The following is a 16220-nucleotide window of genomic DNA, read 5'->3' as shown; positions in this document are numbered from 1 at the left end:
AAGTGGGTGGAGAATGGAAGAATAGGGATTCCCACCCACTTGCAAGTACAGCTAAGATATTTTACAGTGCAAGTGCTGCATTTCAACCTTCTAGCAGGAGAAAGGTTCTATGGATCCTCATGCTGATTCTCAGGACTGGAAATCTCTACACTGGAGGTGTACATGGAGGGTTGTTCATTTCCTCACAATCATGAATCTCCCCAACTCAAAAGGACAACTGTCTATGGGTGAGTTGCCTTGGTCAAAAAGATTCACAATGCCAACAGCCCCTCAAGACATGGGACCTGTCTTTTGTTTTCTCCTATTCTGACAACTGTATTCCACATTCTCCATTCACGAACAAGGGGGAAAGATGCCAGTGGCATTCACAAACTGCTGTCAAAACACATTGAAAATGGTGAAGCCCATGGCAAAAACTGAGACTGGGACATCAGGACTCAGGGTCCACAAGAAATTGCAGGCCCTTACCAAATTCCAGGGTTTTTGAAACCCTTCAGAGGCTTCAGAGACTGAGAAACAAACAAGTCTATTACTCAGATGTATTTAAGACACTTGGACTGATTATGCCTATCTCACCATTGGTATTACTTGATTTCCTGAGGTTAACTGTTTATGTTTTTCTCTTCTTAACTCAAATAGCCATCTTCCTTGTAGGCAGAAACACTGTCCCTCAATACTCTATCTCCATACTGGAAAGGACCTTGGAGATCATCTAGTCTTATCTCCTCATTTTATAGATAAGGAAACTAAAGTCCAGAGAGTGTGTCTAAGGTCACACAGCTAGCTGGCAGAAGACTCCTGACCCACAGTTCACTGTCCTTTTCACTATGTCAGACAATCTTTGCTGGTGTCCAATTTTCAGAACCTGGATTATAGACAGCTCAAACTCCTGGGTTGGTTTCCTGTAGTTGCTTTAATCTGGAGACCATAATTACCTCTGAGGGAATCACAGAATCTCTGAATTCTAAGGAAGCTCAGAGGTTACCTAATCCAACCCACAAGTAAACAAAAATCCCCTTTATAACATACCTGTTATGTGCTCATCCAGCCTTCCCTTGAAGACCCCTAGTGAGGGGTAAAGACCTCTAGTGAGAAGGAACCTACTACCTCTCAAAGCAGTCCATTTCCATTTCACTTCTGGACAGTTCTAGGAAGCTTTCTTTACACCAAGCCTAAGACCGTATTTCTGCAGCCTTCACCCAGTGCTCCTAGTTCTGCCCTCAGGGAATAAGCAACCGGACCAACAGTCCTCTGGGACTGATGGTCCTTCAAACACTACATGGCAGCTATCATCCCCTCCCAAGTCTTCTCCTAGCTCAAAACTTCCAGTTCCTCTAACCACTCCAGAATTCCATGAGGAAGTAAGTTAAGCTCACTATCCTAGAGTTTGAAGACTCTAGTCTCTTCCCTTTTTGAAAATGAACACCTACTCTTCTTCAGTCCTGTGGCATATTTTCCATTCTTTTCATGATCTTTCAGAGATCAAGGACAGTGGCTTAGCAACCATATTGCCTCAGTCTTTAAGTACTATGGTACATATTTCACCTGAGTCTGGCACCTTGAATTCAGCAAAGGTAACTCGTTTCTCTCTCACTATTACCTTACTTATCTTTGGAAATAACCCTCTAGCCTACAGAGAAGTGACAAGCCACCACACCCTGGCCCTGGAAACCAAACAAATGACCAGTTAATAAACAGGAAGCAAGGGCAGGTGTTCTCTAGTCACCAAGGAAGTACCTGGGCCTGCAGTGTCAGGGGGCCTGCCTTATGCTAAGAACCCTGCAGCACAACTGGAAGCTTACCCTCCCTCAATCCTTCTAAGACAGTGTCAGCGAACCTCTTTTCCTAACTCTCTTACCTGGCAGCATGTCATCAAAGCTGGACCTGGCTTCAGGGTGACGCAGCAGTGACTTTGGAGTGAAGACGATCAACTGAAATACAGTGGGAAAAGACTCACGACAGGCTGGATTCAGAGCGCTCCAGGAGGGAGCTTGGTAAAGTAACTAGGCTGTTGTTTTGCATCAACAGGATCCTGTACATTGCAAATCACCCTAAGTCTTTGCAACAGGTTCTTCATGGAGAAAGAGGAGGCAGAAAAGGGAAGAAAGGAAAATGCAATTCTGCCTCGCCTTTCTATCTCCCACACTACCTGAGGTCACTAGGGCACAGACTGAGGGAGAGGTAGATCCCGAGCTAGATAAAGCACATCCTTGTTTCCCCTTAGCTGGTCTAATGAATCCATTCTGATTGGAGAAAAGGAGCCGTCTGCTTCTCCCACATCACAGTTATAAGCAGCCACTTATGGCTTACCCTTCCAAATGCCAGTTTACCAATGGCACCATTCTGCTCCTCAAACAGGACCCTCCTCAAATCAAGCTAGCAGGGACTTGGTTGCTGGCACCCAGATACAACCAGTGACAAAATGACCTATGCGAAAGTGGATCACTCAACAGCACCCCCGTTTATCAAGGTTGGGAGAATAGAATCCCTTTGGATGATTCTTTTATTTTAGCGGTGGGAAATTTGGCTGAAGGAAAAAGAGCCTGGTATAAACAAGCTGTAGGGCTCATTCCTCATTTCTGTATCTTGTATCTACCCAAACAATTCAAACGAAGACCCTGCAGCACCCATGGAGGTGGAAAGCTGATGCCCTGAACTGTGGTGAGAGCTGAGGCAGTCCTGAATTCTCCAAGGCTATACCATTAAAGAGCAAGCTCTGGCAGGTCCTACCAAACTAGAAGGCTTTCAGTATGGTCCTGGTGATAAATGGTATGTATGTGTGTCATCGGGGGACCATCCTAGCCAAATTCAGAAATGCTCAACATCCTGAGGTTGGTCACCAGGTGATGGGGATTTTTTTGGACCATGAATGAAACCATTTACTAAGGCATGGACAGGTTTCAGTATGTGTCAGTGGAAGGAACACTCACAGTGATGAAATCACAAAGACTGAAGCATCCTGGGGGAGACTGTTTTAGAACCCAAGAATTTGTAGAATAGGTGGAAAGAAAACTAGGGGCTCAGACCCCACCTTTGCCCAGTTTCCTATAAGGGATGCTTTTACTCTTGGAAATTCCATGAGGTCAGCACCACCCACCCAGAACTCTTTCTTCTGGGATACAACAAGGTAATCAATTTGGGTCTGTCCCTTGGATCAGAACCTTCTTCTGGACACAGTGGGCTCTGTAACTGACCGGCTTCCGGAAGGGCAGCAGGATCTGCCGTCGTAGGACATGGAAGAAGTTAGCAGGAGTGGAACAATTAACAACAATCCAGTTGCAGTCATAGAGTTGACGCACATCAAAGTCATCAAGTTTCTGCAGCAGAGAGAGCACAGTGAACTGTCAGCGTCCAAGGAGCCATTCAACCACCCCTTTTGTAGACCCACTGTATTCAAGCAGTGGTCTGGGTCCTTGGGGTGGGAAGATTACAAAAGAAGACAGCAATAATGTTCTCACTACTGAGCTGAAGTCTACCCAGAATGGAAGGCATTTAAACACAGCTGAAAACAGCATCATGGGATGTTCAAGGGCTTTCAGTGATGATGCTAAACAATTCTATCATCTTACAATCAGAAATGCCATCATGGGTGAGGGCCTTGAGTTAGCCAGTCCAGATGCTTCTCTAGACTCAAGTTCTAGGTCCAGTCATCAGATTACCTTGTACCTCCAATTTCTGAGTCCCATTCTGGAATTCCGCTTTGAGCCCCAAAGCACTTCACTGCCCTGTTGTGACTGAGGATCAGAGCGCCCTGACCCTATGCCCTTTAAAAAAGGGCCATCTATGTCTTTTTATTTTTTTAGTACTTAACATTGTGCAATTTTGCTCTTGGTCATAATACTGTTTAGAGCTGCTCTTTGTTTGTTTTACATTTATACAACTTGTCTCAAAATAGATTACAAACTCTCTGAGGGCAGGAGTATTCTTTTTTCTGTGATGAAACAGAGTACACAGTATGGACTTGGAATACTAACTATCTATTAACACAGTTTATTGTTGTTCAGTTGTTTCTTCAGTTATGTCCAACTCTTTGTGACCCCACTTGGAGTTTTCTTGGCAAAGATACTGGAGTGATTTGCCATTTCCTTTTCTTTTACAGATAAGGAAACTGAGACAAATGGGGTTAAGTGACTTGCCCAAGGTCATATAGCTAGCAAGTGTCGGAGGCTGGATGTGAACTCAGTCAGGTTTTCCTGACTCCAGGCCTGGCACTCTATCCACTGCACCACCTAGCTGTCCCTATTAACCAAGTTAGTACTTAGTAAATAAGTCGTGATTGGCTTCCTTTTCAGAATAAAGTATCTTGAAGCTCTCAGATACAGTCTTAACATACTCAGGCTATTCATTCAAGAACAGTCCCTAAACCTTTCCTCTAACAGGGTATAGTGGAAAGCACTAGATTTAGTCACAATGACTGGGTTAAAAATCCAACTCTGCCGCCTCTTATTTATGTGACCTTGGACAAATCATGGAACCTCGCCAGATTACAGTGTCCTCCTCTGCAAAATGAGAGGGTTGGATTAGATGACATCCAAGGTCTCTTCCAGTTAAAATATCTCTGGTCCTCAGTTCCTTTAGTATCATCCTAAAGCAAGTTCTTTAAAAGATAATTGGAGGGAATTGCCATAGAGTGGTAAAAATAATCAACAGCTTTCAAATTCAAGTCCCTCTGTCTTTGGCAAGGGTAGGAAGCTACAGGAAGTAGCCCCAGAACTTCTATTTCCTTTGTACTCTGCTGAGGTCTCTCATTTAGGGGAAAACCAGCAGGCAAAGTAGCCACACCTATCTACCCACTCACACTAATTAGGATAATGAGGCAGTCCTGTCAGCCAGTCTCATTTCTAAATGAAAGGAGGGCACAGAAAACAGAATGTCTGCTGCTGTCAATATCAAGGGCCACACAGTAATTACTCAGATGGAAGCTGCCAAAAACAGGCAGATGACCACAGGAGCCCAAGTGGGAATTTAAGAAGGGTCAGAGGTTTGGGGAAGAATCTTCTTCCCGCAGCTACCCTCCCTTGGACAGCATGGACTGTCTGCACCAGAATGAGTTACCCACTCAGAGAGTCACAACCAGGCCAGAGGCAACTTCACTTACAGGGAAGACATCTGGGTCATCATTGCACATCTGCAGAAACCTCTCTGGTCTAGCTGAGGAATGCTCTGGACCCTGGAACCAAGCAAGAAATCAGTCTGAGGCCACCCCTCTGTTAACAGATGCTTGTCTGCACCATCACTATTAACTTGCTTGTCTTGGGTTTGACAAACACCGAATTCTGTGTTTTGAGCACTGCTGAATTTAATTCTCTCTTCTGTGACCTCCTGACACCTTCATCCCCTCTCATTTCCACAAATAGGGCACACAGCATTAAGCATTCTTATCTGAGACTGCTGAACCTGGGGCTCTTTGACTCTCTTCCCCTTAATGAAGGCCTATACTATAGAGCCTCAGGGTTACTCAACTAGGTTTTCATCTTTTCCAAAACCAGAGATTAAAGATAGTGAGCAGTAGTACAGGCTGAGACAGTACTGGGTGCTCCTAGCACCTGGTACAGACTGGGGCTTGGAAAGTTAGGGGTAGGAATGAGAGTGCTGAGAGGTCTGAGTGTTGGATTAGGTGCCGTCAAGGGAGATGTACTTTCCACAGTGACTCAAAACTAGAAAGTGACGATACAAGGGTATATGCATGTCATGACATGAACACATGACAAAGTCAGTTTCCTGTTTTGGTTCAGGAAGGGGGAGTGTGGAGAGGAAGAGGGGAGATCGGGTTTAGGGCAAGGTAGAGAAATGGGGTCTTGGGGGCTACAACTAGAGCAGCTTCCTCTCCCATTCCCCGTTTATACCTCCACAGAATTAACAGGGGAAAAGAGAATGGAAAGTAGCCAGCACATCTTTTTTGTTGTAACCATTACAGGAGACAAGAACTGGCTGGTGTCTCTAGGAATCTTTGGGAGTAGGTAGAGGGATCAGGAGCCAAACCTGAAGGTCATGTGTAAGAGCTGAGGTCCAGAGAACAGATTCTTTCCTAAGCAATGGGCTTAGGCGGGAGTGGATACCAGGTTGGGCCAGCGGAGAGAGAAATGCTCACCATTCCTTCCATGCCATGGGGTAGGAGCAGGACAATGCCATTCTGTCGAACCCATTTGGCCTGTCCTGGGCAGATGAACTGGTCAATGATGCACTGAGCAGTGTTGTGGAAGTCACCAAACTGAGCCTCCCAAAGGACAAGGGCATTAGGACTTGCCATAGCAAAGCCCAGCTCAAAGCCTGTGTAGTATAAAGGAGGGATGAAGACAGGGAGGACAAATTACCCAAGACGTGAGGAAGAACAAAGATGTATGCTCACTCAACACAGATATGGTGGAATACGACTCTCCAGAGGAAAGGGCTCAAGGGCACTCACCTAGGACTCCATATTCAGAAAGAGAGCTGTTGCAGACTGTATATGGAGCCTGATTGGGCCAGAGGTGGTTCATGGGAATGCAGGTTTTCTTGTCTACATTCTGGTCATGTAGCACATGATGACGATGGCTGAAACAGAAGAATGGTTATGAACTCCAACTTCATCCCCTTCCCCCTCAAATGACCCTGCACTGTGGCTAAACAAGCTCCTAAGTGAGAAGCCATGACAGAGGAAGAGAGCTCCCAAGCATCTGTACAAAAACAATGAAGCACTGTTCTTAATAAAAACTGACCAAAGAAATCAGTGCAACTGCTCTTTTCTTTCTTTCTTTCTTTTTTTTCTGGAGGCAGTCAAGGTCAAGTGACTTGCCCAGGGTCACACAGTAAGTAAGTGTCTAAGGCCGGATTTGAACTCAGGTCCTCCTGACACCAGGGCTAGTGCCCCTTTAACCCCTCTTTTTAAACCAAGGACCCCATGACTGAGTGGACAGTAATGATACACTTGTGAGAAAGGGCTCAGGCAATCTCCTATTCCCATCCTCATTGAGGTGGTAACCACTAGGCTTTACCTGAAGGTTCCCCTTTCAACATCCTGGCCGCTGAGCCGAATGTGGATCCCATCTTTCAGGAGTGAGCCGAAGGCCATGTACTCAGCAAGGGCCCAGTCCACTGTTCGGTTCTTTACCATTTCTCCACGGGTTTTTAGAATCCGACTCAAGCCTACAGAGACACTCAAGCTTGAAATCCCATCCCAGGCTTGACCAATAGTTTCTGTACAGGCAGGCTCTCAATTGCACCATATTAAGAAATAGGGAACAGATGACTCTCTCTACTCTTGGCTTAGAAAACAATGAGACTGCTTCATTAGAGAATGGGGTTCAAAGTTGTAGTGATTTGACTTTTTCTCAATACTTACATATATTATATGTCTACTAGGACAGCTAGGACCTCAGCCAGAGCTTTTCTTTCTTTCTTTTTTTTTTTTTTAAACCTATTTATTATTCAGAACTACAAATCTCAGATCAGAAACTTTCTCTGCATTTTACCCAACAAAAGGAATGAGCCTTCTACTGATTAAGACAATGACCACAGGCCACAAGTAGAACCTGTCACAGAACTCAGGCATCCTACAATTTATTTATTTATTTTTTGCATTTGAAAACATTTTTAATATCCATTAAAAAAATTGGGGGCTTCAAATTCTCTTCCTCCCTCCCTTCTTTCCCCCACCTCTTGAGAAGGCAAGCAATATGACACTGATCATACATGTGAAGTCATGCAAAACATATCTCCATATTAGTTATGTAGCAAAAGAAAACATAAAAAAACCCAAGAAAAATAAAGAAAGGTAAAAAAATATGCTTCATTCTGCACTCAGAATTCATTAGTTCTCTCTCTGAAGGTCGATAGCATTTTTCACCACGGTTCCTTTGGAACTGGATCACTTCTTGTCCTACAATTCTACAGATCAGTAAAACTATTAGTTACCCCCATGAATGGTGAAATTCTCCACAGGAACAGAGCTGGCTACATTTCCAATGTGTGTCAGAATCTCTTCAGTTAGACCAGTTGAAGGGCAAGACATACTCCTGGGCTGTCCATCCAGAGTAAAAAAACCTGGAAGAGAAAAGATAAGCCAGAAATGGATTATCACCAGGCCTACTCTTACAAGCCCTACGATGGAACACTGAAGGACAAATATTATTCTGTTATTCCCTGAACTGAATGAGGAAATGTGGGACTTGATGAAAGAAGATTCAGAGCAAAACGATTCAGGACTCAGATTCATCTGAACTCTTTCAAATTTGGGGGTGGCAACTTCTGTACTTACAACTTTCTACCCTGTATTAGTCACCTATGTACATGTTTTATCTCTATTAGAATATAAGGTCCTGGTAGGCAGAAACTAGAAACTATTTGTCACAGGAACATGGATCTGAACTGAAAAGGACCTCAAAGGCCATCCAGTCCAATCCTCTTGTTTTAGTGATGAGGAAACCAAGACCCAGGAAGAATGTGTGACTTGCTCAGGGTCACACAGATAGCTCAGCATCACAGGCAGAATTTGAACCTAGGTTCTGATTCCAGAGACAGGGTTTGAACTGAGCTTCTCTGCATCAAGAGTCAAGTGTTCTTTCCCCTGTATTGGTGATTCTATATGGCTATGAGTTATACAATACCACAGTCTCCAAAGAATGAAGGTTGAGGGTCACCTCATGGGCAATGGAGGGGCATGGTGAGCACAAGTAGGTGGCAACATATCACCAATGAAGACCAGCATAGGAGAAGTAGAATAAAGGATGTACGACCAGAAAAACGAGCCAGTCAGAGAGGGAAAGCAAGAGATAACTGATAGACAGACACCCTATGGAATATTTATGGGAAAACATGGAAAAAATTCACAAAGGAGAAGAAAAAACAGATAGTTATGGTCTGCATTGCTGGAGGGAATATACTCATGGATAAGGTCATAGATCCTTTGAAGTATAATTTCTACTCTACCTTTAATTGTATGTTCATTATGATGTGATTAATCTTTGAAAAGGGGCCATATCGTTCTGATAAAGAAAAGTGTACTTTCTGAGATTCCCATCAGAAGTCTCTCAATCCAGTTTTTCTAATAGGCAGTTGAAATTTTGAATTTTCTTCTTGTTTATCTATTTGTCAAGTTCTGAAACTGGAATGTTGAAATTTTCTATAATTGTTCCCTTCTTCACCATGTTTTTTACTTTTCAGTTAGCTCTTCCTTAAAGTACTTAGTTGCTATTACCTTCTAATGCATATATATATATATATATATATTTAATTTTTATGTGTTTAATTATTATCTATGGTATCTTTAATCATAATGTAGTTTCCCTGTTTGTCTCTCTCTCTCTCTCTCTTTTTTTTTTGTTAGGCAATAGGGTTAAGTGACTTGCCCAGGGTCACATAGCTAGTAAGTGTCAAGTGTCTGAGGCCAGATTTGAACTCAGGTCCTCCTGACTCCAGGGCTGGCGCTTTATCCACTGCACCACCTAGCGCCCCCCCATTTGTCTCTCTTGACAGTAACTATTTTTTACTGTTGAACTGTTCAAAATTGTGATTGCAATTACTACTTATGCAGCAAATTTTAGGTTCTATTTTCTAATTCATTCTGCAACTCTTGTTTTAGGTTTAAATACAGACAAGGCTGGAAGTAAGTTTTCCCTCTTTGTCTACCCTTCTTTATTGTATTACTATTAAAAAAAATCAGTATAAGGTACTGTATAGCTTGCTTTCTTTGAACCAATCTAATCTTAAGTCTCCACTCTCACAGAGCAATGCCCCCCCCCCCTCCCTTCTCAGCCCAGACCAGATCCCTAGATACAACTTTTATTGGTGCAATCCTTTTTTAACACTATCTTTGCTCAGCCCAGAGAAGAGTGTGGTTCAGGAGCCTCCCTGCTCCCCATCCCCATTTTCTGCTTGAATGGCTTCCATCTCCTACCTGCATTCTAAGAAATACTAATTCATTCTCTCCTTGTCCTTCCGCTGGTGTCTTAGGACAAAAAAAGCTTTAATAAGTGACCTATTACTACTCACCAGGCCAGGGTGAGTCAAGCCAGTGCTTGATGTGTAGGATCTTCTCATCTTTAGATCTGGCAAAGGCCTCCTCACAGATCTTATCATACTTGGAAATCTCCTCCTAGAAAGTAGTGACACAGCACATCAGGTACAAGACCAAACACAGTGAGTGCATCAGACTCCAGAGGCTGCTCTCTCGTGTTTCAAGGGAGGACAACTTCCACTCGTGTTCTAGAACTTCTTACCAAGCCAAGAAATTCAACCTGTGCTAGCTCCCAGGCACCCTGGAGGCAAGGGAACAACAGGCCTTCTTTGTCCCTCAAATCAACCCCACTAGAAGCCTACTAGGATTTGGAATTTGTTTTACCTACTCTACTGAATAGGAAATTTCAGTATCCGTCAAAGGTTTAGTTCTGACCTCTCAGAAATCTGTGTTACACACACACACACGCACGCACGCACGCACACACATACACACACACACACCAAAAACATATTCCATATATATATTTCCTTGTTGTTCAGTTATTTTTAGTTGAGTCTGACTCTTCGTGATCCCATTTGGGGTTTTCTTGGCAAAGATACTGGAGTGATTTGCCATTTCCTTGTCTAGCTCCTTTTACAGATGGGGAAACTAAGGCAAACAAGGTTAAGTGACTTGCCCAAGGGTCACACAGCTAGTAAGTGTCTGAGGGTGGGTTTGAACTCAGGAAGAGTTCCTGACTCCAGGCCTGGTGCTCTGTGCACTATGGCACCACCTAGCTGCCCATATATTTTCTTACAAAGTTCTTAAGTTCCAAGTGATTTTTTAAAAAAACCATGTCCCATAGATTGAGGACCCCAAATCTATACCTGCAGTCCTGACCTGACACTCTCTGGCCCTGTGTTTTTTGTTCTTTATCCACACATTCTGCTAGTACTTAAAAAATGAATTCACTGTCTTCCCCCAAACACTACCCACTATCCATCCACCCTTCCTTCTTCAAAGCTGTTAATGGCATCATTACTCTCCTTATCCCTCAGTTTCCCAGTCTTGGAGTGACTGTCCTCTTTGCTTTTTTTAAATTCAGTCTCCTGAGATGCTCTTTTTGCTATTTTAAAGCCTGTCATTATCTATTTTTCCAGACTTATTTCACGATTCTTTTTTTAAAAAAAATCTTAATATTTTATTTTTTCCCCAATTACACGTAAAAACAATTTTAACATTCTTTCCCCCCTAATTCTGAGTTCTAAATTCTCTCCCTCCTCCCCTCATTGAGAAGACAAGCAATTTGACATAGGTTATATATGTGTAGTCATGCAAAATGCATTTTCCTGTAAGTCATTTTGTGAAAAAAAAAATACAGAAAAAACCCCAAGAAAAATAAAGAAAAAGTTTCTCTGCTCTGCATTCAGGCTCTATCAGTTCTTTCTCTGGAGAAGATAGCACCTATTTCACATGATTCTTCACCTCACACTTGACATTCCCGCCAAATCAGCTTACTTGCAGTTTTCAATATATAGCATTCTATACCTCTGCAAAGAGTGGCCACTGTGTTTGGAATGTTCTGTCTTTTCAACCCTATTTCTTGAAATCCTAGCTTCCTTCAAGGTTTATTAGCTCAAATGCCTAAGAAATCTTTTGGGATTCCCCCAGTTTTTAGTCTCCTCCTACTCTGAAATTATTATTACTTTTTTTTCATTGACTTGCATGTGTATATGTTGTTTCTCCCACGTAGAATGTAAGTTCTAAGAGGGCCAGGGTTTGTTTCATTTTTATATCTCTAGCACCTGCCATGCAGTGCTTGGTATATGGCAGGTATTTTAAAAATATTTGTTAAATTAAATACCAATAGAGTTGCTTCTCCGTGCTCTACAACATCCCTTTCTCTCCCTTCCCACAGCCTTTTCCCTAATCCAGGGCCCAAGAGCAATTTACTTTGGATAATGTAACAAAGTGGCCTCTTGATTTCTAGCCTCTCTCCACCTGCAACCATCCCAAATATTATAATGGATCCCACTGTCCTCAAGCACTATTTACTGCCTGCCCATGCCCAGAAGTTTTTAGCAACTCCCATTTTCTTCTGGAATGACAGTAAAACTCCAAATAATGGGCCTACTACTGAAGAGAACCCTTATCTAATTGCTCGTGACTCTTTTTTCTTTGCACATGCAACGGTTCCCTTACCTTATCTCCAAACCACATCCCTCCCCCTCTTTCAAAACAACACTTGTCTCATTTCTTTTGTGAAAAGATCTCTTTCCTTTGAACTCTTACACTGTCTCTTTTTTATGTATTTGTTCAATTCAACATTCATTCATAAGTGCCCACTATGTGCCAGGCATCATACTAGGGCAGTGGGAATACAAAGACAAAAAAATGAATAATTCCTATGCTCAAGGAGCTTACATTCACTTGGGGGCAAGTAACATGTGAATAAAAATAAACAGAAGGGATTTTTTTTGGGAGGGGGGATGGGGAGGGAAGGTACAGTAGGGGAAAAGGTCCACTAACAACTGGGAGAAATCTGGAAAGGCCTCTTGTAGGAAGAAGCACTTAAGCTGAGCCTTGAGGAGAGCTAGGGTTTCCAGAGGAAGAGGTCAAGCCAAGAACATTCCTGGCATAGGGGGAAGCCTGTGCAAAGGAATAGAGACGGGAATGTCATGTATGTGGAGTATCAAGTCAGCCAATTGGCCAAAGCCTAGGGTGCTGGAGGCTAGCAAGGTGTTATCAGGCCTGAAAGTTCCACTGTGGTTAGATGGTCAAGGGCTATAAAATTCCAAACAGACAGAAGGGTTTATATTTTATCCTCCAGGCAAAAGGGAATCACCAAAAGCTTTTTAAGCAAAGGAGTGACAGTTTAGAATCACATTTTGCCTTGTTTTGAAGACATTTTGTGTACATTATCTCCCGACTAGAATGTAAACTCCTTGAGGACAGAGACTATCTTTTAAAAAAAAAAAAATCTCTCTCTTAACACTTACCATAATGCCTAGGTGCTTGATAAGTGGTTGCTGAATGAAGAGATGTCCCAGACTAGTATAAGCAATTCAATAAACCACATTGGTAATCCTAGCACTTTAAGACACAAGTACCATGAACTGATACATGCCTCAGCTAAATCTGTCTCCTCTACTGTTTTTTCATTGTGTTTGAGCAGGATCCCCCCACTGATTCATTCTCCAAGACAAGTACCGGGGCTGCAACCTCCTTTTTTTTTGTGCTGTCCAGAATTTAGGCACTTGATAATTGTAGTTGGCTGACTAACTCTGACAGAGTTTGATGGGGTAAATAGGATAGCCGAAGTGACTGCACCTCATATTCAGGCTGATTGACCACTCCCTGTGACACCAGGGTCTCGGCATATTTCTGCAACACAGGTTTCTGTTTTCTGATCTGCTTGTACATGAGGGGCTGAGTGAACATAGGTTCATCCATTTCATTGTGACCGTTACGTCGGTAACATACCTATATAGCAAAGGAAAGAAGTATTAAAAAACTAAATTCTCTAGTTCTGTTTGGGAAATAGTGAAGTTTCAGCAAAAAACACACTGGGCTGGAACTCAGGAGATCCTAGTTTTAGTGCCAATATTACAAAGTAACATTTCACAACTCATTCAACTTTCTGCTTCATTCCTCTCAATTAGGACGTTTCTGCCTTCTTAATTCTTAGGGATGCTTTGTGAGCTTAAAAAAAAAAAATAGAAATGCTTTAAAAACATAAATCTCTTCTTAAAGAGAACAAAAGAAGAGACAAAAAAAACAAGTCAATATTGGAGAGGTTGTAGAAAGACAGGTATGCTAATAACATTGTTGGTGGAGATGTGAAATGATATAACCATTTTGGAAAGCAACTTGGAATTATGCAAATAAAGTGACTACAATGTCCATGCCCTTTGAACCAGAAACTCCATTGCTGGGCTCACTAAGAAAAAAATCCCCATATACAGTATTCCAAAATATTTATAGCAGCACTTTTTATGGTGGCTAAAACTGGAAACAAAGTAGATGCTATCAATTGGGGAATGGTTAAACAAATTATGATTCAAGAATGTAATGGAATATTACTGTACTGTAAGAAATGATGTGTGTGATGAATATAGAGAAACATGGAGAGATCTATATGAAGTGATGCAGACTGAAGTAAACAGAGCGAAGAAAACATATACAGTAACTACACTAATGTAAATGGAAAGATACCAAAAAATCAAAAGTAAATGTAATACCATTATAAAGATCAAGTGAGACTCTAATGAAGACATATGGGAAGACACCTCCAACACACCCCTTATGGAGGTGGGAGGTCTACAAATGTTACACATTGCACATGTTTTTGGACTTGATTTTTTTTCCTCTCTAAAATACTCTTTCTCACATGGGACAGCTTTCAGGGAAGGGGAAGGGGAAAAGAAGGGACACATGGGACACCATGGTGATGTAAGAAATAGAAAATATCAGTAAAAACTTATTTTAAAAAAGAGAAGATAACATGCTTAGTAAGAAAAAAGTTGAGAGTAAAAGGACAATTTCATAATTAGCAATTTTCTTATCACTTCAATGCTCCTGTCAGTCAGAAATAATAAGATGACTTGGCATTTATCTGCACTAGAAAAGAATAGACAACAGTCTCTAAATTGGAGGCCAGTGAGCCTGACTGATTCCTGGCAAAATCACAGACCAACTGAGATAGCCTGAGGATACTTTACTCAAAGAAGTGGTGTTTGGGGCAGGGAAGCCGAGATGGACATGACAGTTTTAAGTATATTTGAAGGGCTAACATATGGAAGTTTTGCTTGGATCCAAAAGGCAGAAACGATGGCAGTGGACAGAGGTTGCATGAAGACAAATTTAGGCTTAATGTAAAGCAAAATTTCCTAATAACCGTTTGGCCATCAAAGTGGAATGAATGCCATGGGAGATTCCCCCACATTAGAAGTCTTCAAGGGAAGGCTAGATGACCATATGTTAAATATGCAGTAAATTCAGGTATGGGTTGGACCAGATGATCTTTGAGTCCCTTCTAACTCTGAAATGCAATGACTTTTGAACTGGATGAATATTTACAAGGATTAAATAATGGGGAAAATTCTGAGTTTACAAGACAAGCTAAGATTCCCTCCTTTCCTCTTAAATCCCCACAAAAACCCAATAGCAACGAGAAGCAAATTAAGGAGATAATGGCACTTATATACACAGCCTCAGAGTATCAATGACTGAATCCCATTGGTTACTTACCAAATCCACAACCACATCCTTGTGAAAAGTGCTCCTCCACTCAGCAGCCACATTGCACACATACATAACTGCTTCAGGGTCATCAGCATTCACATGGAAAATTGGTGCATTGACCACCCGGGCCACATCAGTAGGATATGGAGAAGAACGGGCCATTCGGGGGTCTGTGGTAAAGCCAATCTGCATGGAAAACATCCTAAATCAATGAGGATTCTTCTGTAATCACTTAAGGCAGCCTCCTAGTAGCTCCATCAATATCATTCATCATTATCATCACCACCACCATAATCTAATCCTGAGATTACCAAAGTGTGAACGATGGTAAGAAGACCTACATACATTCGACCTAAGAGGTAACAAAAAAGTATTTACAGGCATAGCAACTACAATGGTTACCTCAACCCAAGTAATTTCAAACTAACATTGTGTCTTATAACTAATCCCCACTGTGAAGTCTACAAACCCTGCTGTTCCCATGGAACTGCTTTTGTTTCTCAAATACTGCATTTTGCAACATCAGTGAATGTCATCAAGCAGAGCATGTCTTTCTGTAGCAGAGAGAAAAAGGCCCAGGCTTGCCACAGCTGTCACCTGAGATGCCAGGAGAAGCTATAGGGGAGGGAAGGAGGGAGGGAGAAGGGTAGGAGAGTTTTCTAAATACTGCCCCAGCTCATCATTAGATCCTCATTCTGATTTACACAGACAGATTCTCAGACAACTTTCACCCATGGACTCAATGTGGCTAAACAAAGCACAGGGCTTTATATACTGACAGCCCCAGGAACAACACGTACACACACACACACACACACACACACACACACAGAGCAGAAGAGAAGACAGAACAGGGTTCTTCAGGGTCACAGAAGAAAGTCTACCATCTCTAGCAGGAGAACAATAGTCCCAAATTACCTTCTAGCTCTTCCCTTAGGCACAGAAACACATTCACTGTAAAGCAGCTCCATCCACTCTGGCCACAATTCTTAAACAATCAATTGGCATCCAAAAGGCTAGAGAATGGTTTATTTTGTTTTTATTGAAAGATCAGGATAAA

The 16220-nt window shown here is 42.2% G+C and overlaps 1 protein-coding gene across 7 annotated transcripts in view; it reads right to left on the bottom strand.

The window, feature by feature from the left end:
- OGDH (oxoglutarate dehydrogenase) overlaps positions 1 to 16220 on the bottom strand; it is a 109678-nt gene that overhangs the window by 4662 nt on the left and 88796 nt on the right. For all 7 annotated transcript variants that reach the window (XM_027851926.1, XM_027851907.1, XM_027851950.1 and 4 more), the window contains 10 exons: positions 15167 to 15346; positions 13247 to 13399; positions 9970 to 10072; positions 7894 to 8022; positions 6975 to 7125; positions 6407 to 6534; positions 6092 to 6270; positions 5099 to 5170; positions 3195 to 3317; positions 1859 to 1931 (listed from right to left, as the gene is read on the bottom strand). In XM_027851926.1, the coding sequence (XP_027707727.1) occupies positions 1859 to 1931; positions 3195 to 3317; positions 5099 to 5170; positions 6092 to 6270; positions 6407 to 6534; positions 6975 to 7125; positions 7894 to 8022; positions 9970 to 10072; positions 13247 to 13399; positions 15167 to 15346 (1291 nt within the window). The remainder of the gene's footprint in view (positions 1 to 1858; positions 1932 to 3194; positions 3318 to 5098; positions 5171 to 6091; positions 6271 to 6406; positions 6535 to 6974; positions 7126 to 7893; positions 8023 to 9969; positions 10073 to 13246; positions 13400 to 15166; positions 15347 to 16220) is intronic.

This window comes from Vombatus ursinus, unplaced genomic scaffold, assembly GCF_900497805.2.
Source record: "Vombatus ursinus unplaced genomic scaffold, bare-nosed wombat genome assembly UNPS02000580.1, whole genome shotgun sequence".
Taxonomy (NCBI): domain Eukaryota; kingdom Metazoa; phylum Chordata; class Mammalia; order Diprotodontia; family Vombatidae; genus Vombatus; species Vombatus ursinus.
The sequence above is the reverse complement of the archived record's forward strand: the minus strand, read 5'-3'. Positions and strand labels throughout refer to the sequence as shown.